This window comes from Homarus americanus, unplaced genomic scaffold (genome assembly GCF_018991925.1).
Source record: "Homarus americanus isolate GMGI-L3 unplaced genomic scaffold, GMGI_Hamer_2.0 scaffold10853, whole genome shotgun sequence".
NCBI lineage: Eukaryota > Metazoa > Arthropoda > Malacostraca > Decapoda > Nephropidae > Homarus > Homarus americanus.
Window position 1 is genome coordinate 271,061 of NW_024755093.1, and position 25,759 is coordinate 296,819.

General features: G+C 39.3%; 1 protein-coding gene across 1 annotated transcript in view; it reads right to left on the bottom strand.

The window, feature by feature from the left end:
• The window catches only part of LOC121856423 (Down syndrome cell adhesion molecule-like protein Dscam2), a gene marked incomplete at its 3' end in the record, with an annotated part of 359,709 nt that overhangs the window by 265,226 nt on the left and 68,724 nt on the right, over nucleotides 1-25,759 (bottom strand). The window contains exon 3 of the mRNA XM_042352021.1: nucleotides 18,708-18,813. Coding sequence (XP_042207955.1) covers nucleotides 18,708-18,771 — 64 coding nt within the window. The remainder of the gene's footprint in view (nucleotides 1-18,707; nucleotides 18,814-25,759) is intronic.

Consider the following 25,759-nt stretch of genomic DNA (forward strand, 5'->3'; position numbering starts at 1 on the left):
TAAATTTCTATTACATTTATACAGTGAAATAAATCTTTCCATACATACTTATAATTCTAAATTATTAATATTAATTATATCCTACTTGAGTTAATTAATCGTTTGACATAATTTTTAGTGATAATGTAGAGAAATTATGATCATCATGTAGCAATTACCTTTATAAACTTAACATTAAAATCGTAGTCATTTTTTGGGTGTCAGATGAATATAAAATCTGCAAATTAAATGTTGTAAATTTACGTTTTTTTTTTGTGATTATATGTAACTCATCACGACCCACCTGTTGATGAACGTTGAGTCGCCAGTTATCATAATATTACCCTCATTTTAAGATTTTTTTTTTTAGTCTTTATTTACTCATTATGATGTGTCAGTCACGGATGAACCTTAGGCATTGGCAACACTGAAATGGTGATAATACTCTCTCTCTCTCTCTCTCTCTCCAGTAGTGACAGTCAACCATTAACACAAACAGCTAAAACACTCAAACAAACACACATACACTTGTACCTATAAACAATACAAATCATTACACCCAGATATCACACAGCAAAACAAACAAACAAACAAACAAACAAACAAACATATTACAGACAAACACAGAATACATATAGACACCACGAACCCCAAGACACAACCATAAAACTGTTATAAAGAACAACAATACATGGAATATTTATACATATATGCAGTATACATTCACTATGTATACTGACCAACCTCCATCAGATCAATTCGTGCCATTACCACTAAGCTACGAACTGTGTGTGTGTGTGTGTGTGTGTGTGTGTGTGTGTGTGTGTGTGTCCCCAAAATAACTCGAGGACGGGTGTGTGGATTTACACCCAATTTAGTCGGTTTGATTAACATGTGACAAGGTCCACATGATAAACTTTTGATACAGTCGTTATTGTGGTAGAAGCTGGTACAGTGTGGTGGTATAGTGGTTGTAATGGTGGTGGTAATGGTGGTAGTAGTGGTGATGATAGTAATAGTAAGAGGTGGTAATGGGAGTAGCGATGACGATGATGGTGGTGATAGTAGTTGGTGTTGGCGGAGGATGGTGGTAGTAGTGGTGATGATGCTGGTAGTGGTGATGGTGGTAGTAGTAGTGGTAATGGTGGTGGTAGTAGTAGTGGTGGTGTTAGTGGGGATAGTAGTGTTGGGGGGGTAGCCAGTGAGACAAATATTTAGTCATCGTTATAATTATGTTAACTCGTGTAAAAAAAAAAGTTTGTTATAGAGTTTGTTGTTGTAATTAACTTGTACTGCTGGAGGGTAATGAAAGATTTTGTTTGTTCCGTCCTTGTTAGTGTTTAATGCGCGCGCGCACACACACACACACACACACACACACACACACACACGCAATAATGTAGGGTTGTTAGCACTTTAGTTGACATTTCTCGTGGATGGCGTAGCTTAAGTGATCTAGTCCAGCGTGTTCTCATGTCATTACCTACAGGGAGACAACTCGTGTGAGAATCTGGATTGTGCATTATAGTCTATCCGATGTAATTACCTTTTTGGCTTCTCCTATTCATCTCCTTCACGTTTCTCTTCTTCATCATTCTATCTCTCTCTAGTATCCCTATTTCTATCTCTTATTTTCCTTCTTCATCTCTCCTCCTTCTCCCTTTTATCTCCCTCCCGTCTCCATTCCTCTTTCATCACCCCTCCCGTCTCACCCCCTCTCTCCTCATCTCTCTATCTCCCTCCCGTCTCCCTCCTCCACCTCCCTCTTAACTATCTGTCACCTTATCTACAGTTCAAAGAGTTTCCTCCTACCCATCAATCTACGCCATTACGCCCTGCCATAAAGACATCGCCAGTACGAGCAGTTAGCATCGCCTGTGTACTCTTCCCCTCCTCTCTCCTTTCCTCCCTTGACACTCTTAATTAAGCTATGGTATACAGACAACCTCGCCTCCCGCTGTTTCACTTACATTCCAATAACAGGGACGCGGTGGACGAGTAGATGCAGTGCTCGCTTCTTGTCCTAAAGGTCGCTGGTTCGTTCCCTGGGGCACTCTCAGTCCATCCATGTAGCTTTTAAATACATATAACCTAACCTAACTTAACCTAAGTCTACATTACGTGATTACCAGAATTGCGAAAGACGAAAAACTAGGACGAATAAGCAGCATTTTGGACGAAGAAAAAATAATTTAAGTATTCAAGGTCTTATTGTGAATCACCGATATATCATAATAAAGAATAACAAAAACATTACCTTCCAATATGTGTTCTTAATAACTGCTAAGAACATTTTACAAACTAGGAAATCAATAATAATAAAAAAATCTACACACCTGAAAATTCAACCTTCAAGTGTTCTGTGACAGTCCTTCAATACTTTTTTTACGGGTAATAGCCCACCAGGGTACAGGTCATTGACCCGCAACGGGGCCTGGGGGCCGAAGAAAAAGAGTAAAAAGAAATTAAAAATAGAAGAGAAAGAGATTATATTAATCTACACAATACGATATGGAAACACAGAAGGCAGAGCATTCCACAGTTTGGCTGTGTGAGGAAAGAAGATGCTCTACCTGTATAGTGGGTTATTCTAGTGTGCGACATCCACACACAAACGGGTGAGCACCGCGGGCAAGACAGTGTTACGGCCACGACCCTTTGCACAGGATGCAAATCCACCGAACATTGCCCGTTAAAGTTACCTGTAAAGAGAGAGAGTGAAGCAACATTGCGGCGAAAGAAGAAGATTGTCAACTAAGAAGGAGAGTTAATAAGACAAATGCCTTTGATTCCACCCTATCTCACAGTTGGACAGAAGAAGAGCCACCCCCCTCTCCCCTAACCTTCCTCCCCTCATAACTCACCTCTCCCCCTCATAACTCCCTCCCCTCATAACTCCCTTCTCCCCTCATACTCCTTCTCCCCTCATAACTCCCCTCTCTCCCCCACTCACATCTCCTCTCTCCCCTCCTACTCCCTCTCCCCTCCTTAACTCCCTCTCTCCCCACTCATATCCTCTCTCCCCTCAGAACTCCCCTCTCCCCCTCATAACTACCCTCCCCCTCATAACTCCCCTCTCCCCTCCTTAACTTCCCTCTCCCCCTCATAACTCCTCTCTCCCCTCATTACCCTCTCATAACTACCCTCCTCCTGCTCCCTCTCTTCCCCTCATAACTCCCTCTCCCCTCACTACTCCCTCTCCCCCTCCTTCACCACTCTCGCACCCATAACTCCCCTCTCCGCACCTACTCCCCTCTCTCCTTCATACTCCCTCTCTCCCCTTCATAACTCCCCTCTCTCCCACTCACAACTCCCCTCCTCTCCCTCCTTAACTCCCCTCTCCCCCTCCTAACTCCCTCTCTCCCCACCTCATAACTCCCCTTTCTCCCCTCATAACTCCCCTCGAATCAACCTACATTTCCACCCTCTCCCTCGATGGGCTCTCAGTAAATGTCCAATTATCCATCTTCACATCGCCCCTTCACTCTCCCTGCCCCTCTCACCTACATTCCCTCTCACCTACATTCCCTCACCCTCTCACCCTGGTTCTCTCTTCTTTCTTTTCTCTCTCTCTCTCATTTACTACCTCACTCTCTCACCTAGGATCCTTCCCCCTCTCACTCAGGCTAGGTCTAGAATTGAGAGAGAGAGAGAGAGAGAGAGAGAGAGAGAGAGAGAGAAGAGACATATTATTAGATATCCTACACATTCATATTTAATCTAAGTTCATTAAACATCCCCATACAATCTCATTTGGTCCCATCCCATGTTATCCCAGGTCATCCCATGTTATCCCAAATCATCCCATGTTATCCCAAATTACCCCATGTTATAAATCTATGTTATCCCAAATCATCCCATGTTATCCCAATCATCCCATGTTATCCCAGGTCACCCATGTTGTCCCAGGTCATCCCATGTTATTCCAAATCATCCCATGTTATCCCAAATCATCCCATGTTATCCCAGGTCATCCCATAATGATCCCAAATCACCCCATGTTATCCCAGGTCATCCCATGTTATCCCAGGTCATCCCATTGGGTAACATTAGACACCAACACCATAGATCCTCACTAGGGTAAGCACCAACAACTTTCATTTAGGAATAATGAAAAGAAAAAGACTCGGGTGGTGAGAGGCTGCCATCCTCCTGGTCTGTGATGTGCTGGGGGGGTGAAGAAGGTGGGGTGAAGGAGGTGGGGTGAAGGAGGTGGGGTGTGAAGGAGGTGGGGTGAAGGGTGGGGTGAAGGGGTGGGTGAAGGGGTGGGGTGAAGGGGGGTGAAGGGGGTGGGGTGAAGGGGTGGGGTGAAGGGGGAAGGGGGGTGAAGGGGTGGGGTGAAGGGGTGGGGTGAAGGGGTGGGGTGAAGGGGGTGGGGGTGAAGGTAGGGGGAAGGGGTGGGGTGGAGGAGGTGGGTGAAGGAGTAGGGTGAAGGGGGTGGGGTGAAGGGGTGGGGTGAAGGAGGGGTGAAGGGAGTAGGGGAAGGGGGTGGGGTGAAGGGGTGGGTGAAGGGGTGGGGTGAAGGGGTGGGGTGAAGGAGGGGGGTGAAGGGTGGGGTGGAGGAGGGGTGAAGGGAGGGGGTGAAGGGAGGTGAAGGGCAAGGGTTGAAGGTGGGGTTAGGGGGTGAGGGTAAGGGAGTGGGCTGTAGGGGATAGTGGTTGAAGGACCTGGTTGATTTTCGTGACTAATTTAGGGAATTTAAATTATATCTCGCTCGTAAATTCTGTTCTTTTGTTAATTTTTTATAGTTTTATGAAGTTTTGTGTGAATATAACAGGAACTATGTGCATAATCACCTGCACATCCATCTTACATACTAAACTCCACCAATGGGAATCGAACAGTTGACTTGCGGAGCTCTCGATCTTTACCAAGGAGCCACCCGGTGAAGGAAGGACCAGGAGATTCCAGGTTGCTTTCAAAGGGAATGAATATTTGACGCAAAATCTAATAGACCATTTCTTTAGCACCGAGTGGATTACTGATAGTAGTCCTGAGCCCCACAGCGTGAGGTGAGGGTTCGATTCCCGCTGTGGTTATCAGCATATACTTGGATCACGCGCACCTACAGTGATTTACTTGCATAAAGACGAAAGCTAAGGTGCTCCATTGTTTCCCTTTCCCCTGTGTGATTTTATCAAGATTTATCTTATCCACGTTTTCATTGTGGATTCATGAAATATATATATATATATATATATATATATATATATATATATATATATATATATATATATATATTATATATATATATATATATATATATATATATATATATATATATATATATATATATATATATATATATATATATATATATATATATATATATATATATATATATATATATAATGTGTGTGGGTGCAGGTGTGGGCGTGTGTGTGTGTTTCTGTGTATGCAATTATGAATTTGCATATAATAATACATTAATTCTCTCCCTCTTCTTACCTGTATATTAATTAAGCTTACATTGTTGTTCCTACCTGTGTTCGACAGTTAACTTGACTCTTATTTACTTGATATAATAACAACAAAATTGTGGCTCTACACCAATATTCCATCTCTTTTAAATATATTTTTCCGACCATAAAACTCAATTTCATTTGGCCGGCATTGTCGTATTTGTATTACCTGTACGTATACGAATTAATTTACGCTATGAAAATATTTGTTCATGTTCTCTCACACTATCAGTTATATTATTAGTGTTAAAATTGTTTTAGAATTTTTAAATATCTAAATGAAATATCAACATTTCAATTTACAAATTTTATATCAAATTGATAAAATATTTTAAGATTTTTTGAGGCGATGTCACTTTTTCCTTTCGCTCATCATAATGTAACGAGACCTCACTCGAGCCAGGTGCTATCTCATGCCGGCTGCTGCCACTTTTTGGGGTCAAGATTGTGACCTTTGACCTTTAACTCCACAACCCATAGCAGATATAGGGTTTGTCAGGTGAACTATATTGACAGGTACGAAACAAGTGAACTATATACTGTATGTTGGCGTTGACAGTTAGTTAAGAGAAGTCTCTGGCCCCCATGACTCAGAGAAGGAATGATTTTCTACCTACAGCATTTACTTTAATTCAACACCCCCACCCAAAAAATAAATAAATATGTACAAAAATATACTTTAGTAATTTTCCTAAAGGTGCTGGTAATTAAGAAACAGAAATTATATATAACCTACATTTTATATTGAACTGGGAATCAGAGTATTATATATTACTAAATAACTGTTGCTACACTTCACTGAAAATTTTGTTATGTTCTGAAGTTATTTTATAGTTTTTTTCAATAAACGTGTGTTACATTCTTACTAATATCCTAAGAATTATATTCACACTGCGTCTGTCATCCTGTACAGTTCACTTAGTATACAACACGCGTCAGGTTCTACCCGGAGAGGAACACTTTCCCTCATATAATACAAAATATTTCACAGTGGTTCACATCCATTAAATTCCAAGTAATTAATATGGCTGGGATTCTTCAGTGAACCAATTACTGGTTATTAGACTGTCAAGAACACACGTCACTGACAAAATCTTTTTCATTCAACACGAGCGTAGTAGTGAGAGGCCAGGCGAAGAATCTGCATTAAATTAATTATCAAATATATTTGGTAATGACTGGCCCGGAGCCATTACTGATTTTATCGTGCTATTAATTTCATACGGCCCAGCACTGTGTTCACCTACCGTCTGAGTCACTGATTCATAATTTATCAAATTTCGGATACACGGGAGGGTTACAAATATATATATATATATATATATATATATATATATATATATATATATATATATATATATATATATATATATATATATATATATATATACGAGAAAATAGCCAATAGCGCTGAATTAATATGATGCGATATGTCAGTATAACTGCAAATATGGTGTTCTGGTGGATCCGAGGGTGACGTCACTAATGTTGACAAATGTATTTGTTCATTGTATTGTGGGAGGAATGGAAGGGGAATAAGCTCGTTAATAATAATAGGTTGCCCTCGTGTTCGAGGCTGTTGCCCTAGACCCACCTAAGCGTGAATTTGCGTAGAAGCTGTCGCAACACAACTACCCAAAGGCCCAGTGTCAAGGAATAACCCAAGAAGACCGGACACCTCGCCAACTGCACTGGCTAACCATTATCCACGGTACACGATCAACAAGTAGATTAACATCCAAGTTACAGATAACTGTTGAGTACTCGTAGACAGAGGCAAATGGCGTAAAGAAACCTGCCGATACTTTCATCCTACCCAGGGATCGAACTCGGGACCACTTGTTTGCTAGGCGAGTATGCCTACCTTTACAGTATATATATATAGTATAATAGAGAGAGAGAGAGAGAGAGAGAGAGAGAGAGAGAGAGAGAGAGAGAGAGAGAGAGAGAGAACATGTCCTCCCTTCCCACAATACAAAGCTCGACTACAGTTGTTGACATTTCTCACGTCATCTTCTGACCCACCAAAACACACACAGTGCCTCTAGCTACACCGACGTTTCCTTTTTCATCTTTCAAACTTTATGGAAAATACAAACTCTCGTTGGTGAACGCTACAGGCTGCAGCATCAACAGTAACCAGTGAGGAAGACTTAGCCTAGAGACGCTCATCACCCCAACACTGCCCCGCGTTAGCAAGTTTGTTGACACTTGTGACGTCACTTCCGCCCAGACGGATCAGTAGGTGTAGCAAAGTTCTTTTTTTCCCAATTTATGCAAAATACAAAACTCACTCTGCAAGAGCTATGGATTGCAACATCAGCAGGTGAGAAACAATTAAAACTGGAGGTACAAGGCAGGCGAGGTTATATTGCAGTATTTCACGCTAGGCTGCACACGCCCGACGTCCACTCGAGTGGCGGGAATTGCATTCATTCCTGACGTCAAGCCGACCTCGTCAATGCACCCACCCTCAAAATGAGGTCAAAGTGAGTTCCAGTTTCATAAAGACCAATTTCGTCATTGAGATGAGTTTTTTCCTGAGTATATTATTCACTTCGCTGAAGTCATCGATGAGAGCGCAATTATTTCCCTCTTTTTTGAGTGTCTCTTTCCGGCAGTGATGTGAGTTTCCTCCGCCTATCTCTGGCTCACCGGTGTGGGGGCTGACCTGCTTCTGGCTCACACTATTTCACCAGGAATTATTTTTGTCATTACTATTGTTATTATTATTGGGAAGAAGAGATAAAGGCAGATGACCAGCGGCAACTACGGGGAGAGTATGTATGTGATGTTGGCCTCGACCTAACAGAGTTATGATGTACAGCCAAAAGAATAACTATATTTACTTTATTATATGATCACCATTTTCATCACTATTATTATTATTATCAGTCGTAGTAGTAGTAGTAGTAGTAGTAGTAGTAGTAGTAGTAGTAGTAGTAGTAGTAGTAGAATCGTCATCCCTTCCATATACCTTCTGTTCTTCCTCCTACCTCCCTTTCTTTTCCCCCTTTTCCTCCCCCCTCTCTTCCTCCCTCCCTATTCAATTTCACCCCACGTCCCTCTCATCTCTCTCTTCTTCTCGCTGACACCATCAGTAAGGAGAAGGGAGAAGAAAGGTTAGGTTAGGTTGAGAAGACGTATTATGTTATCTATATATCTATCTATCTATCTATACATCCATCCATCTATCTATCCATCTATCCATCCATCTATTCATCTATCTATCCATCCATCCATCCATCTATCTATCTATCTATCTATCTATCTATCTATCTATCTATCCATCCATCCATCCATCCATCCATCCATCCATCCATCCATCCATCTATCCATCCATCCATCTATCCATTTCCAAGACGACAGTAAAGGCACCACTTGTTTTAATGTCCCCTTTTAAGCTGACCCAAATATAGAGGCTGCGGCGGCCGTGAGGAGAATCTAAACAGCTTAAACTGCACTTTATTTTCCCCACGAAATTGTCTCATGCACCCGACCGGACACACAGCCTACCAACACCCTGCAATATTCTGGTAGGCATTTTCTCTCTTATATTTATTCTCGTTGGTTTAAATTTTCCTAACCTAACCTAACCTAACCTAACCTAACCTAACCTAACCTAACCTAACCTAACCTAACCTAATCTAACGTAACCTCAAATTCATACCATGGAAGATTTCGTAAAATTTCTTTCCCAAATTAACTTAACCTAACCTAACCCTCTCCCCGTATCCCAGGTACCATTTGGGGTGGTTAATCTGTTAGTCTACAAAAGATGCCACATAATCTAGTTAACATAACACTCCGTTCCTTAACACCACACACACACACACACACACACACACACACACATTCTCAAACCATCGTTACTTAAGTCTTTCCATGATCTGAAAATGTAAAAAAAAATATAAAAAACGAAAACACAAGGATACAGTCAATATAATATCCTGAATAATGCCTGAAATCCATGCAAATTAACCCTGATTTAATACTGTTACATGACCTGAAATCTATAATTCTGGTGAGAAAAAAAAAAAAAAATCGGAATCTCTTTACCATTCCCTTGATCGCCAGAAGGGAATCGCTGTATCAGAGTATGACCTCAAGTGGGAAATTTTTACAATAGAGCAAGTTTTATGAGGTTGATCTCCATGTAAAACTGACCTAAGGGACAAACACTTTATCCCAACTGATAAAAGATGTCAAACTCGCCTCCAACACCCGGAATTAATAAAGTGAGGTACAGAATAGAAAAAAAAAGATCCCTCCCCACGTAAAATAAAAGACTGTATCTAATAAAAAGAGTGATATTCTAGACCATTATACAACTCGTAAATAGTAATAAAATCAGAAATTAATAGTACAGCTGCCTTCACATAAAAAGACGGCAAAACAAAACAAAATTTAATGTGAATAACCAATGAATGATAATAGGCTGGGAAGAATGAGTACCAGGGATGATGAACGTTCTCCAAATGACGAACAAAATAACAGCATCGCAAAGTTTAACGAGATAGACATGAAGTATCGATAAAGATGATTTAAGGAACAGTATATGGTGTTGTAAAGACTAAGACAGGTGTCAAGGTGGAGCAATATTTGGCGACCTGAACACATGTCAAGGTGGAGCAATATTTGGCGACCTGAACACATGTCAGGGTTTAGCTGTAGTTGGCAACCTGATCAAGAGGAAGAGAGAGAGAATGATAAAGTAGAGAGAAAATGGAAGACTGGGATAATCAAGAATACATTTACATAAAAAAAAGAAAATCGCTAAAGCAGAAGTGGATAAGCAAAGAAAATGAAGGTGATAAAGGCAGTTATCTTAATCTTCAAAAGGTATAAATCGCTGTAATCGCCACTTGAAGCTATAAATCTCTAGTTGAAGCTATAAATCGCTATAATCGCCACTTGAAGCTATAAATCGCTAGTTGAAGCTATAAATCGCTATAATCGCCTCCAAAAACTATAAATCACAATAATCGCCAGTTAAAGCTATAAATCGCCATAATCGCCAATTGAATCGATAAATCGCCATAATCGCCAATTGAATCGATAAATCGCCATAATCGCCAGTTGAATCGACAAATCGCTAAAATCGTGAGTAAAAAGCAAGAATCGTTCGGACTGAAGCTTTAGAGATGAGGAAAAATGTAATGAAATAATGGCAGGAGGACAAGCTGAGTGTGTTCTGAGGGCCCAGCGGGTGAGAGCAACAGTGACCACGAGAAGAACCTGCAATTAGTTGGGACACATTCTTCGTGGAGGAGGAGGAGGAGGAAGAGAAGGAGAGGGAGGAGGTGGAGTAGGAATAGTAGAAGGAGGAGGAGGAGGAGGCACAGTAGGAAGGGGAAGAGGAGGAGGAGGAGGAAAAATAGGAGGGGGGGTAGTAGGAAGAGGAGGAGGGGAAGAGGAGGAGAAATAATAAGAGGGGGAAAAGGAGGAGGGGAAGTGATAACACGCAATGGAAAGAATAGAAAGACAATAAAACAACAAGGGAATGAGGGAGACGGGAGGAACAGAACAATAATAAAAAAACAAAGAGAAATTAAAGGAAAAATTGGATACATATGTGTAGAGGAGAGAGAGGTTAATAGGACACGTGGGAGGTTAGGTAAGGTTAGGTTAGGTTAGGTTACAGTAGATTAGGTTAGATTAAGGCGACTAATCTTAAGGTCAAATAAACTGTGAAGGTACTAATCCTCAGGTGATCTTAATTAACGATAAATAACTTCAACTGTACTTAACCTATCTTTACCTGTATTTATCAATCATTATCAAACACCAAATACCATGATAACATTTCACACACATCTATCCACAAAACTTACATATTACATTAAAAAAAATATATATATATATGAAAAAACAATGAATATTTCTAATAATCCAAATTCATTTATTTATCCCACATGTTAAAAAATTCTATCCCCATTTCCTGCACAAATAAAATGTTTTTATTCAATTAATATTTTTTTTGTTTATCCAGAGCAAAAACCTTACATGGTCAGACAAAATGTTATATGAATAATGTAATAAAACTCCCGCTTGTGTGATTAGCAAAATATTTTATGTTTTTCTTGATGTTTTTGTTTGTTTGCTCTTTGTCATACATTAATAATATCATAATGGTTAATTATTTGTTAGAGTTTAATCTGAACACCTGATGGTTTGGTTAAAAAGTGTATCTGTGTGTGTGTGTGTGTGTGTGTGTGAGTGTGTGTGTGTGAGTGTGTGAACCGCTTGAGTGTAAAACCCTTTGAAACTGATCGACTACATCCGCAGGCAGACAGACGTAGCTGCCCCCGCCCCTCCCGCACTAGATGTAACCCACCACACATGCAACATCTGCGGGTGACCAAGCCGAACCCATACTGGCCTCTGGAGCCCTTTAGAACTCAACAACGAAGAAAGACAGACAGACAGACGGACAGAGACGGACGGACGGACGGACAGACAGCCAGATAGATAGAATGTGCGTACGTGTGTGTGTTGGGTCTGAGTGTCCCATATGTGTGTATTATATTTTATTATCACAGTGACGTAAGTTGGTCATACAATTTATTATTCTTAAATAAATAAATGAATAACATCTCTCCATTTAAAAAACAAACAAACAAACAACAACAATATTATCACATATTTCATAAACTTCAACAAATTTACGGGAAGAAAAAAAAAGAAAGTAATTTCGGTGTAATAAAAATATATATTAATTACACAAACTAATTACATCTACCAGCACAGTTACTCTAGTTTACTTACACACACACACACACACTAAATAATTCCTATACTCTAAAAAACTATACCAGTTGGGAACCGAATATTTTGCGTAGATCAAGCTTAATATTACATAAAGACGTGACATGATCCTGAGAGTTATCATGTATCAAGTGACCTGTCAGTAGCGTTTCATGTTTTTTGCTCAGTCACCCCCATGGCGTTGACGGTGGATGAACACGTAAGTACTGAGGTCAACCGTCACTTAATAGATTTTACTGCCCAGGAGAAGTCAGGGAGATGTAAATCGGCTAAGCAGGTGTAGTGCGTCTTCAGGTGAGCATTTCAGGGGAGGTTGTTGTTGTTCAGGTGATTTGCACTTAATTACACACCTGTGCATAAGTAGAATCTATAGGATAGTTTTTATTCCCTTTTTTTTTTAATCAGTGTCTCGGGATCAATCAAGTGTAACATTTCTGAGTGGTCACAATCCCTGGATGATGGATAGTCAGTGTATCTTAAAACATGGAAATATTTGCCAACTATGTTTTCTTTGTAGAGACAGATGACGAGTGCAATAACAAGATCTCTGGCTGTGATTTGTTACTGATGTTATTGATCGTGGCCATCAGGAGTATTGGAACTTGAAGATGGCGAATCATTTGGACTTTTAGTGGTTGAAAATTATCTGGAGCAATTGAGTGACCTGCCAAGATCATTCGTCCTGACCCACACTCTCTCTAACACAACCTGCAATGACCCCTAGAGACTCTAAGACCACCCATACTGACCCACACACTCTCTAAGACCACCTATACTAACCCACACTCTCTAAGACCACCCAGTCAGACCCACACTGTCTCCATGACCACCCAATCTGACCCACGCTGTCTATATAACCACAGGACCACCCATACTGACGCACACACTCTCTAAGACCACCTATACTAACCCACACTCTCTAAGACCACCCATTCTGCCCCACACTCTCTACGACCACCCAGTCAGACCCACACTGTCTCCATGACCACCCAATCTGACCCACGCTGTCTATATAACCACTGACACACACACTCTTTCAGCCCATAAGTTCTGACCGACACACACTCTAACACCATATCTTGTTAATGTACAGTTAGCTCCACTTCCGCGTTTACCACTTAGCATTGCCAATCCTCTCTCTCCCTGAGGTGTGAACCCCGAACTGGTCGCTCAGGGCCGGGCAGACACGGGTGGAGGGCGGGTCATACTACAAGATGCATCACAGTACCGATCATATGAGCAACCGATTTAATAACACGTCTTTTAAGCTGCACAAATACATAGAAAGGCAGAGGAGGAAGAAACATAGCGGCAGAGGAAGGTTTAGTCAGCAGCCTGTTCAATTATTATGATTTGTAAAGTATTACATGCAGTATATTATCATCAGTACTTGTATAGCGGTACTCTAACACCCGTGGTGTATGGATTGCACCTACTAGTAATCATTCTACTATTAACTATACTATTTTTGCCTCTACAATTATCTAGTAGCTATTTTTTTCCTGCCCAAGTATTTACGATGATAGCGAAGAAACTCTCAAAATTTATAATATTGTGAACCTTCGCTATCAAATTCCTAAATGACTTCAGCATATGAGGATTTTGTTGTCATTCACCACCCCTTCACCCCCACCTCATACACTCTACGGTGCGACATCTGTCGATCCAAAAGGCACTTCCTTCTGCTGTTTCGTTATTCGTACCTCAGGTGTTTCAGAGTCACATTGTGGCTGGTTAAGGGAATGCATTTTGTGCATGAATGTACCCTCCCCCCGCGTCCACAGAAAAACACCTACCCAACAAAATCCCCCCTCCCTCCCCTTCACTGGGCGAATGCTTCGAATTCACACAGACCTGTGCAGTAATCGAATTCATCAGTCTGGAACGCAAACATTAACAGACAGACAGACAGACAGATATACTGTATAGTGTCAGAGTATTAAATGCTCTGTTTTTACGGATGTACAGAATAACTAGCTGCACTCCAGCAAGGAGGAAACTCGCACGGGTTGTGACTTTTTGAAAGTTGTCATCTTGACCTTTAATTTTTTCACTTCACCCTTTAGAGGGCCGCGGGGCACTTAGGTATTTTATTCTGGCTAATGCTAGACGATTTTATTCTGCTGAGAGCAACCCCTGACCTCGAAGCGTTACCACACAAAATATCTCCTGACTACAGAGACCAGTGTGAATACTGTGCTCATGTTGTTGAGTCATGAGGCAGATGGAATTTTTTCTATAGATGTGACGTCACCACAGGCAGTCAAAGATGGATGCCGTTATTAAAAACATATAAATTATGTTATTCAGAAAAAAAATTGAAACTTTATAAATATACTGTAAATGACTTAGATGGTTACCTTAAAGAATTATATCCAGCGTTAGTGTTTCCCAACCTAGGTGAGTGTAGAGTAAAGGGTCTTGGAGGGTTTTTGTTAGTGTTTGCGAGTAATTGGTGTTAAGTCATACCTGAGGCTGGATTACAGGATTTATTCACACTCTTTATATAAACGGCTTCACGGGGAGAACACTGATACGGGTTTTGTTTTACTTTGTTCCCATTGTACGAGCAACAACAGGAAGAAAGTGAACATAGAGTTGCGCATCAGAACTAAGATGAATATTATTGATAGTGAAGTGTGTCAAGTGATCCAGTGATGACACACACACACACACACACACACACACACACACACCTACACACACCTACACACACCTTAAGACAAAATGAAAGCCAACCAACACAATACCTTACCAAAATACACACAACAGGAAGAGAGAATCATCCAACCAATACAATACTTTACACTCATTATACAAAATATACACCACACCACAGGGACACAAAAAATTACGATATATACAGTAATGAAAAAAGCTCCACTATACACTGACCCCCACATCACCCAACACGGCAGGACAGAGAGTGGCAATACATAGTTAAAATCTGACAGCGATAATCTCTCTATTGACAATAAATTACAAGTAGCCACAATTACATAGGCTCCCGAGAGAATGCACCTATTACCAAAACCAAAATAATGATCATCCACAAATATTTGAAATTTCTTTTTTATTCAGAGCGGGAATAATTTTTTTTGTTTTCCTTTCTGTACTGTGTTGTAATATATTGGTCTATGGAAATTATATTATACCAGGAATGTGATGGTATTTTGGGCCAATATGTGTGTGTGTATATATGTGTGTGTATGTATGTGTGTGTTTATTTTTCGTTATCTCATGTTATTGTTGATAAGGTTTGTTTTGATTCGTCGAGGTGCTTAAGCTGCGTTGTTATTGAGTGAGCCTGTTATCGTAGCTCCGCCCACCCGTCGTAAAAGAAGCGCGCGTTGGAAATGTAAACAATGGTTGAGAAAATTTGGTCGTTTTCTATATTTTTTCCCCTTCGTCCGATTTTTTATCAATAATTATTACAGCTGTGATTCTTTTCTCTTTCTTTCTCTCCTTCTACTGTTTCATTCCATTCTCTGCAAGTTATTGTTGTTCTTATTCATCTTCTTCCATTTCTACCTATCCTTCTACCTCTTCCACTTATCTATCTTCATCTATCTATCTGTCTCTGTTTCTCTTCATCCTTCCATTATCTCTCTATTATCTATTCCTACCTTTCGTTTTCATTTCCCTTGTTCTTTTTGACTATCGACGTTCTTATGTGTTTTGAGAGATCTGCCTCTTGAAACTTCCTTATTACTTCCTCCTCCTCTCATCTTCCCCTCCTCCTCTACCCATCCCTTTCATCCCCCTCTTAAGTTAATCCTCTCCATCCTTCCATTCCCCTCTTTCTATCCTCTTTCAACATCCTCTCCACTCCTTCGCTTATCCTCCCTCCCCTCACCACTTGTTCTTCCTTTGTTCTTCCTCTTCCCTTCTCTCTCTCTCTCTCTCCTTGTTACTCCCTATATCTCTCCCTATTCTCTATGTCTCTCAGTTTATCATCTTATCGTTCAGTATCTCATTTGTTCTGGTTTCTCCTCTCTCCTCTCTCTTTCTCTCTCTCTCTCTCTCTCTCTCTCTCTCTCTCTCTCCCCTTTCATCGATATCCTCTCATCCTCCACCTTTACATCTCCCTCTTTCTTTTACTTTCTCCTTTCCTTCCCACCCCTTACACGTCCTCTCTCTCTCTCTCTCTCTCTCTCTCTCTCTTGTATCCACCCCCTCTCTCCCATCATCTCATTGCTCCTCACCCCCTCACGCTCTCTCACGCCTGAACTCCCCACCATTCTCCCCACCCACCAGAACCTTCTCTCTCCTTCCCTCACCCAAGGCAGTCAAACTACACAAAACAAGTTACAAGTAAGTAATCAAATACTGGTAACAAAGTCATTAAACTTACTATCTGACTTGTTGTTCTTCTTCATAATATAATGTTTGTTGTTCTTCATGTTATTTGTTGTTGTTCATGTTATTTGTTGTTCTTCATGTTATAATGTTTGTTGTTCATGTTATAATGTTCGTTGTTCATGTTATGTTCGTTGTTCTTCATAATATAATGTTTGTTGTTGTTCATGTTATTATGTTCGTTGTTCTTCATGGTATAATGTTCGTTGTTCTTCAAGGTATAATGCTTGTTATTGTCGTTGTTTTTCACGTTATTATGTTGTTGTTATTTGTGTTTCTTCATGTTTTAGCTGTTGTTGTTGTCTTTGTTCTGTGTCATTTTCATTATTATTTTTCCTTTAGTTGTCATTTATTCTTCTTCTTGTTTACATTTGATTTTTATGATTGAGTTGTGTTGTTGTTATTTTTTATGTTTTGTTGTTGTTTTTGTTGTCATGTTATTTAGTTGTCATGACCAGTGATTCTATTGTTGCTGTATTTCTGTATATTTGTTTGTTGCTCTCTCTCTCTCTCTCAACATCCCCTTCTCTCTCTCACTCTCTCCCTCTCTCTCAACCCACCCCCCTCTCCCTCTCCCCACTATCAAGGTGGGGAGTCAACAAACCTCTTCAAGTGGACACATTTTACAAGTGGAGTGATGGCGGCCACAGATGGTATGGACACCTGCCGTGATTTATCTCTGGAGGAGGAGGAGGAGGCGGGAGGTTGCTTCAATGTGTGAAGAGAGAGAGTCATAATGGGTGTTTATGCCTCCTGCAGGACGCCAGTGAAGGAGGTCTCACACCCTTGGTCACTCTCAATGCCAGAGACTAAAAGTTTATTCTGTCACTTTTTTCACGGTGTATTTTATTTATTTTGTTGGTTTATTTTATTTATTACTTGACGTGTTAGATGGTTTATTTTATTTATACTTAATGATTTTTTTTAGGAAGGTCTGGAAGCTAATTTGTTCTTTCTATGTATATTCTCTTTCGTTCTTTCTCTCGTTCTCTCTATTTTTTTTTTAGTTTACCTCTCTCTTTCTCTCCCGTTCTCCTATTCTCTCGCTCTTTCTCTTCCCTTCTCATCTCTCTTGTTCTATATTTTTCTCTTCTTTTCACTCTTTCCTTCTTTTTTTCTTCCACTTTCTTTCTCTCTTTCACTCTCAAGAATGAAGAGTGAATGGCATATGGAGGTGAGATATCTCTTTCTCACACTCTTTTCTTCCCTCTGTCTCTCTCTCTCTCTCTCTCTCTCTCTCTCTGTCTCTCTCTCTCTCGTAGGAAGGGTGATTGAATGATACATGGAAGTGAGATTAACTTTTTCAATTTTGCTTTTGTCATGGATTTCTTGAGTCATTCCTGGAGTGTGTGTGTGTGTGTGTGTGTGTGTGTGTGTGTGTGTGTGTGTGTTTTCTTTTTATTTTTCTTTCATTCTTTTTACGTGTCCAAGCGATTTTTTTTTCCTTCTTGGAACACTAAAACGTGGAAAAATTTCTCTTCCTTTTAAAAGTAAGATGGGCATGATTGGTTGTGTGTATGAAGAGAGAGAGAGAGCCCCTAAGGTGTGGAAAAGATGAAACTCAACGCTGGATGAAGTGATCACTCTGGTGTAAAACGCGACCTTTGTGTTGGCAACATTCTCAAGAGGGAGCGATTTCCAGGATTTTAAAGACAAAAATGAAAACCTTCTGCCGGGCTATAAAAAAAATCCCTGAATAATACAAACTTTTCGGTGGAAGGAAGAGCTCTCTCTCTCTCTCTCTCTCTCTCTCTCTCTCTCTCTCTCTCTCTCTCTCTCACCAGGCGTTGCTATATATAAAACTTATGTATAAAATGTATATATGAATTGAATTACCGTACTGCTGATGATATGGACAAATATACAAGTTTATAATGATGTACATAAGCAAATTTAGTATATAAACAGAATTATCTATATCGATGTATTTCACTATCTAAGAAATACACTAACAAGGTAAACCCTGTCTTCCAAAACCGTTCAGGAATCGAACCCGTGACCCCGAGATGCTTAGAGAGGCTGTACCATCAAGCTCGGAAAAAAAACGCAATTAAACTTTAGAAGAAGGTTTAAAAAAATAGTAAAATAAACCTTCATTTCTTCTTCCTCTTAAAACTAAAACCAGGGCTGGGTACTGACCTAGCAGGGGCAGCAGATGACCTAGGGATGGAAGGAGCAGCAATCCCATCCTGGAGGCGGCCATGATGCAGGTCACCGTTGAGACACACACACACGCGCGCACTGTCTGTAGGGGGGAGAGAAATGGGTTACTTGTTGTCTCCTGAAGGTGCTGCTGGAGGAGTGGGAGATATAAGGGAGGAGAAGAAGGAGAGGGAGGAATAAGTAAATAAATAGATAAACAACAGACAGAGATATAGAGAAGAAAGATCAATAATAGAGAGAGATTCTGTCAACATAAAGAGATTCTGTCAATGGGAAAAAGAGATAGAGGCTAAGAAGATGGGAAAGAAGACTTAATTTCTATGAGAGAGGGCTAAGAAGGAAAGTGAGAGAGAGAGAGAGACGACATTAATATCTCATTAAAGCTTTGAGCGTGAAATTTCAAATCATCTTGGAATTATCTCAAGGCGTGAATCACCACCAGCTAACTACTTACGCAGTAATCTCCTTATACCTTAATTATGGCAAACCAACCATAAGAAGTATTTATCTGGTTGGGGGTGGTTCTGCTTGTTACAACGAGTGGTAGTTAGAGTGAGTGGTTGTTAGAGTGAGTGGTTGTTAGAGTGAGTGGTAATTAGAGTGAGTGGTAGTTAGCGTGAGTGATAGTTAGAGTGAGTGGTAGTTAGAGTGAGTGGTTGTTAGAGTGAGTGGGTGTTAGAGTGAGTGGTAGTTAGAGAGAGTGGTTGTTGGAGTGAGTGGTAATTAGAGTGAGTGGTAGTTAGCGTGATTGGTAGTTAGAGTGAGTGGTAGTTAGAGTGAGTAGTAGTTGCAGTGAGTGGTTGTTAGAATGAGTGGTAGTTAGGAGTGGTTGTTACAGTGAATGGTTGTTACAGTGAGTGGTTATTATAGTGAGTGGTAGTTACAGTGGTTGGTTGTTAGAATGAATGGTAGTTACAGTGAGTGGTTGTGACAGTGAGTGTTTGTTAAACTCAGTATTTTTTACGATGACTAAATGTTACGAGAGAGAGAGAGAGAGAGAGAGAGAGAGAGAGAGAGAGAGAGAGAGAGAGAGAGAGAGAGCTATCATTTTACAATTACCATGCTTGCAAGCAACTTTACAACAACACAACTACTGCACATACTTTTAGCTACTACATTTAAGCTAGAAAACTTTCTCTTGGCTTTCACTGGTAACTTTCCCCTGTACTCTGATTCTCAAAAAGTTACGGTAGAGTCTCTGCGCAATTCCATCACCATTTTCTGTGTTTCTATGGACTAAAAACAGAACAGCATAACGAGTTTTCCCATTTTTAGATAAGGTATTTTTTTTTTTTTAGTTTAGGTACTTATGAGAATCGAAGCTGTGGTTAAGGTTTTGAAGGAGGTTGTGGTGAGGGTTGTTAACTTGTTGTTCCACCACTGAGAGAAGCTCTTACAAAATTTCTGTTTGGTGGGTTTTAAAAGTTGAGCAAAGTTGGTTTTAAAACTTTTAGTTGGCAATAGAGGAGGGAGTGAGGCCGATAGTAGTGTGGGGGAAAGAGAGGAAATGATGAAGAGAGAGAGAGAGGAAAAAAATAGGAGGGGGAAATGAGAGATGAGAGAAAGAAGGCGAGAGAATGAGAAAAACAAAGCGAGAGAATTAGAAGACAAAAAAGATAGAGATTGAAAGAAAAAAGAAAATAAGGAGACAGAAAAAGAATGAGAGAGAGAGAAAAGAAAATCAGTGTTTGCCAAGCTTCAAACTCAACACTGTAATACGTATAAGGGTCTCTGTTAGACCGCCCGGAGGCCCTGTAGTCTGGCCTGTAAGAGGTCTCAGTACTTCTTTGGTCAGATTTGGCATGTGGGGTGACAGCCTCTCCTGGATGATTTTAGAAGATGAGGGGGGTGAGGGGGAGTGATGGGGGGTGAAGGGAGGAGGGGGGGGGGAGAGGTGACAATAATGACTGCATTTATAGAGCTAAAAAAAAATCACGTCGTATGCCCGCCAATGAGGTAGAGAGTGACAGGGGAGGTGCTTGAGAACTGGTAGTCAGTCGTGCAATCCTAAACTATCGTACAGCATAAAGAAGTCATTTATTTTGAGTACTGAAGGCCGTGGCAGTATCGGTAGTAAACACACACACACACACACATTGAATGCTAACCGTGTGACTTCATATGTAACTCCAATTATGAGAGTAGTTAGTAAGTTCCTTTAATAAGTAGAGGTATTTACTTAGTGTTAACACGGGGTACATAACAGTGCCTAAGACGAGACGAGTGTTTACACCACCCGAGACACACACACACGGAGAGAAACATTAATAAAGGAGTAAGATAAAGAAGAAAGATAAAGAGATGAGATAAAAGAGAATCTAACAGAGAGAAAAGCTTTACAGTCTTATCTTATAATCTCACCTGAGCTGCTGGATCACTTACTAATTACAGGGAAGTGACCCTATAACACCTGGTGACCCGTTAAAGGTAATTAAGATACAGTACACTGAATAATAAACACCTCGACGCTCTAATCCCCTTATGCAAAAAATAAAAAATAAAATAAATACAAATAAAATATCACAAGTTTAAGTGGCTATTAGTTTCATTTATTTCCTAGTTTCAGAGGATACTAATTTCATCAGATCACCTGAAGATTAAACACCCTCAATGCTACCTGGGAGTGAGTTAGATTAGTTTATCTTGTCTAATCATACATCAGGTGAAATAAGCTAGGGTGCCTATTTTTCAGGTGATCAGGTGATTCGTTTTGTCTACTGTAGGTTCAATAGTTGTTAGAGATGTGGTCTTTATCGGTGTTAACTTAAGAGAATAAATAACTAGGATTAAATATATCTACATCAGCACTTTAAATAAATAAATAAATAAACACAAACATACATTACATTACATACATACATACATACATACATACATACATACATGCATGCATACATACATACATACATACATACATACATACATACATACATACATACATAAAACAAATAATTCCCCTATTTTTTCATTATTCTTAGGGATTTTATAAAAGTTCGCTCTAAGTCTAATAAAAAAGTATTCTTTAAAATTAAAAAAAAAATACCCTGGCTGAGTCACATTGTCTTGTAATTAATCTCTTATAAGACTTAACTCCCAGCAGGATAAAATTTCACGAAAATTCCTTCATTAAAAGATATGACCAGAGAGAGAATATCACTTAACACACTAATAATAATAATAATAATAATAATAATAATAATAATAATAATAACAATAATAATAATAATAATCGATCTAATATTCTCAAACTCACAAAAGACTCTTCATATCATCAACGTTCATAACAGCTATGTGTGTGTATGTAAATAATAATAATATGTGTGTGTGTGTGTGTGTGTGTGTGTGTGTGTGTGTGTGTGTAACTCAACGAACAACACAACCTACAGTAAAAAAAAACAAATACATTATTTAATTAACCTCTATCTAGGTAAGCAACACCTGAGTTAATTATCATATATATGTTGTGGACTTAGTCTTGACACACACACACACAGACACACACACACACACACACACACACACACACATACACAAACACTTGTTTCTTTCTTCCTTAATTTGTTTATTTTTATACCTCGTTTCTTCTCTCTTTCTTCATGTTTCCTTCTCTTCTTCCTTCACCTCCTTTTTATACTTAATTCCTCTCTTCTCTCTCCCCTCTTTCACTTTCTCCATCTTCTCATCCATCTTTTCTCTCTCCCTCTCCTCTCATTCCTCTTCTCTCACTCGGATTCATCACATCTCCATTCTCCCCGTCTCCTCTCCTCTCCTTTCCCATCACCCCCACCCCACTAAGCCCTTCCACACACTCTTCTCTCCCACTCGTTTCTTCCTCTTCCTCCTTTATCCTCTTTCCCTCTCGTCACTTCTTCCCACTTCCTCCTTTTCTGTCTATAGTTTATCACCCGTCTCACTCCTCTCCCCTCTTCTTCCCTATCCTCTTTCCGTCCCGTCTCTCTATACTCATCTATCGTCTCCTCTCCCCATTCCCTTTCATCCTCTCCTTCTCCCCTACATTACTTTACCCTCCTCCTCTCCCTTACCTACCTCCCTCCTTTCTCTCCCTTACCTACCCTTCCTCTCTCCCCTACTCACCTCCTCTCCCCTCCCCAGTCGCCCAGGGAACTAGGGAAAGGTAAGCACACACACACACACACACACACACACACACACACACACACACACACACACACACACACACCTCTACCTGCATAACTCATCAGGTACTCATAGACTCCAACCTCTCCTACCACCACTCTGACCATTGTTGTGGTGGTTGTAACACGAGGGTTGCAACGATGTGCTGTTGTTTAATTGAAGTACTAAGATATGATGATAATGAGATATATGGTAATGCAGTGTTTTATATTATTTTGTTTGTTATTGTTGTTTTTGTTGTTGTTGTTGTTATTATTGTTGTTATTGTTGTTATTGTTGTTGTTGTTATTATTGTTGTTGTTGTTGTTGTTGTTGCTATTGTTATTATTATCATCAACTGTTTATTACTTTTATTATTATTATTATTATTATTATTATTATTATTATTATTATTGTCTTAATTATTAATAGTAAAATTACTATATACTGTATATATTGTTGTTATTCTTAGTATTTCTATATTTCCTTATCACTGTAACACTATACCACAATAATACATCAACTTATGGTGATGGGTGACACTACAACATAACACACGACTGTAACTCTGTAACGGTGAGAGATTACTGTATCCTCGCTGTACTGTATTCATATAATGTCCTGTGAATAGCTGTATTAATTCTCTTGTTACTTCCGCTTTAATTATTTTTTATCCGGATTTTAATTTACCTCTATTTAATTAATCCATTCCACTTGCCATTAATTTTTTATCCGGATTTTTAATTTACCTGTATTTAATTAACTCATCCGGTCAACAATTCTTCCTCATTAAGCGTTTAACTTCACCTGTACTTAAATGTTCTCTTATTCGACGTATTATTTTTTTCTTATATAATCTATTAATTTACCCGTATATTAATTATATTTTATTCGAATTATATGATTATTTCTATCAAGCCTATAATTTGGTTGTTGTTATTGTTGTAATTTTAGTTGTTGTTATTCTTGTTATTGTTATTGTTTTGTTATTATTGTTCTTGTTGTTATTGTTATTAATTTTGTTGTTACTCTTGTTGTTTTTGTTATTATTATTGTTGTTAATTTTTTTAATTGTTATTTTTTTTATAATTATTATTGTTCTTATCTTTGTTGTTTTTGTTATTGTTGCTGCTGTTATTGTTCTTGTTGTTATTTATCTTTATTTTGTTATTGTTGTTTTAAAGCTCGTGTGAGGAGAGGCCACCACCGCCTCCTGTGAGTTACTGCAGAAAACTTCACTATATAGAGGTATAATAGTACTTTGGGGAGCCATACTTCCCCTATACATACATACGGACAGACAGACACATACACACATAGACAAACACAAAAACACTCAGAGCACACACACACACACACACACACACACACACACACACACACACACACACACACACACACACACACACGTAAATCATCACTACTGTACTAGGCTTCCCGTGGCGCCCTGAATTACAATTACACCTTACTCAGTCTCCAGGTGTTGTGGCCCAGGTAACACGGGAGCTCAGGTAAACAAACACATGTACAGGTGAAAAAAAAAAGAATTGGAAGTAAGCAGTACCTGTAATGTGTGTGTGTGTGTGTGTGTGAGACAGACAGACAGACAGACAGACAGATAGATAGATAAACAGACAGACAGACCGATAGATAAACCAGTCTCTCTCTCTCTCTCTCTCTCTCTCTCTGACGCCTCAAATAAACAAGACTTCAAAACCAATGTCAACAAACTCATGATGTTGTTGTTGATGTTAGAATAAAATAACACTGAGCCTCAACAACTAAGGTCTTTAAGTGCGTATTCAAGGTTAGGTTAGGTTAGGTTAGGTTAGTACACGCACTAGTCCCCAGCAAATGAAAATCAAGAGGAGATACTTACAACTTTTCTGACATAATAATTTGGCTTTAAATACACAAAATAAAAGTATATAAACTATTCCCACTTAGATGTAGATTATAACATTTCAGAGTCAATGTCAACGCACACACACACACAAACACACACACACACACACACACACTAACCTAAAATATATTCCTTTTAATTAACAAAATAAAATTATCTAAAATTCTTACCCAACTATGACAAACAGCTGTTCACATGTCTAACTGGGAAATCTTATTTTTCAATCCACGCGAAAAACAATTATAATATTTTAACTCAACTATGAATTAAAACAGGTCAGAATTAACATAAACACACTGGACACACGAAACAATTTGAATTTTAATCGACAGAATTTATATTTTTTTTAATTTATCCTTGATTAGAAAAATACTGATGTTTAAAACCTATGTCCACTGACTCCAGGTAAAGAAATATAAAAATCATTCTCTTATTATCCTGGAAAACTGCACTAATACCCTTCCTAACTAGGACCAGAACAGTTATAAACACTATTACCCTTCCTAACTACGATCAGAACAGTTATAAACACTATTACCCTTCCTAACTACGATCAGAACAGTTATAAACACTATTACCCTTCCTAACTACGACCAGAACAGCTTATATAAACACTATTACCTTCCTAACTACAACTAGAGTAGTTATAAACACTATTATCCTTCCTAATTAAGACCAGAGCAACTTCCACCCTCTATTACCCTTCCTAACTACGACCAGAACAGTTATAAACACTATTACCCTTCCTAACTACGACCAGAACAGTTATAAACACTATTACCCTTCCTAACTACGACCAGAACAGTTATAAACACTATTACCCTTCCTAACTACGACCAGAACAGTTATAAACACTATTACCCTTCCTAACTACGACCAGAACAGTTATAAACACTATTACCCTTCCTAACTACGACCAGAACAGTTATAAACACTATTACCCTTCCTAACTACGACCAGAACAGTTATAAACACTATTACCCTT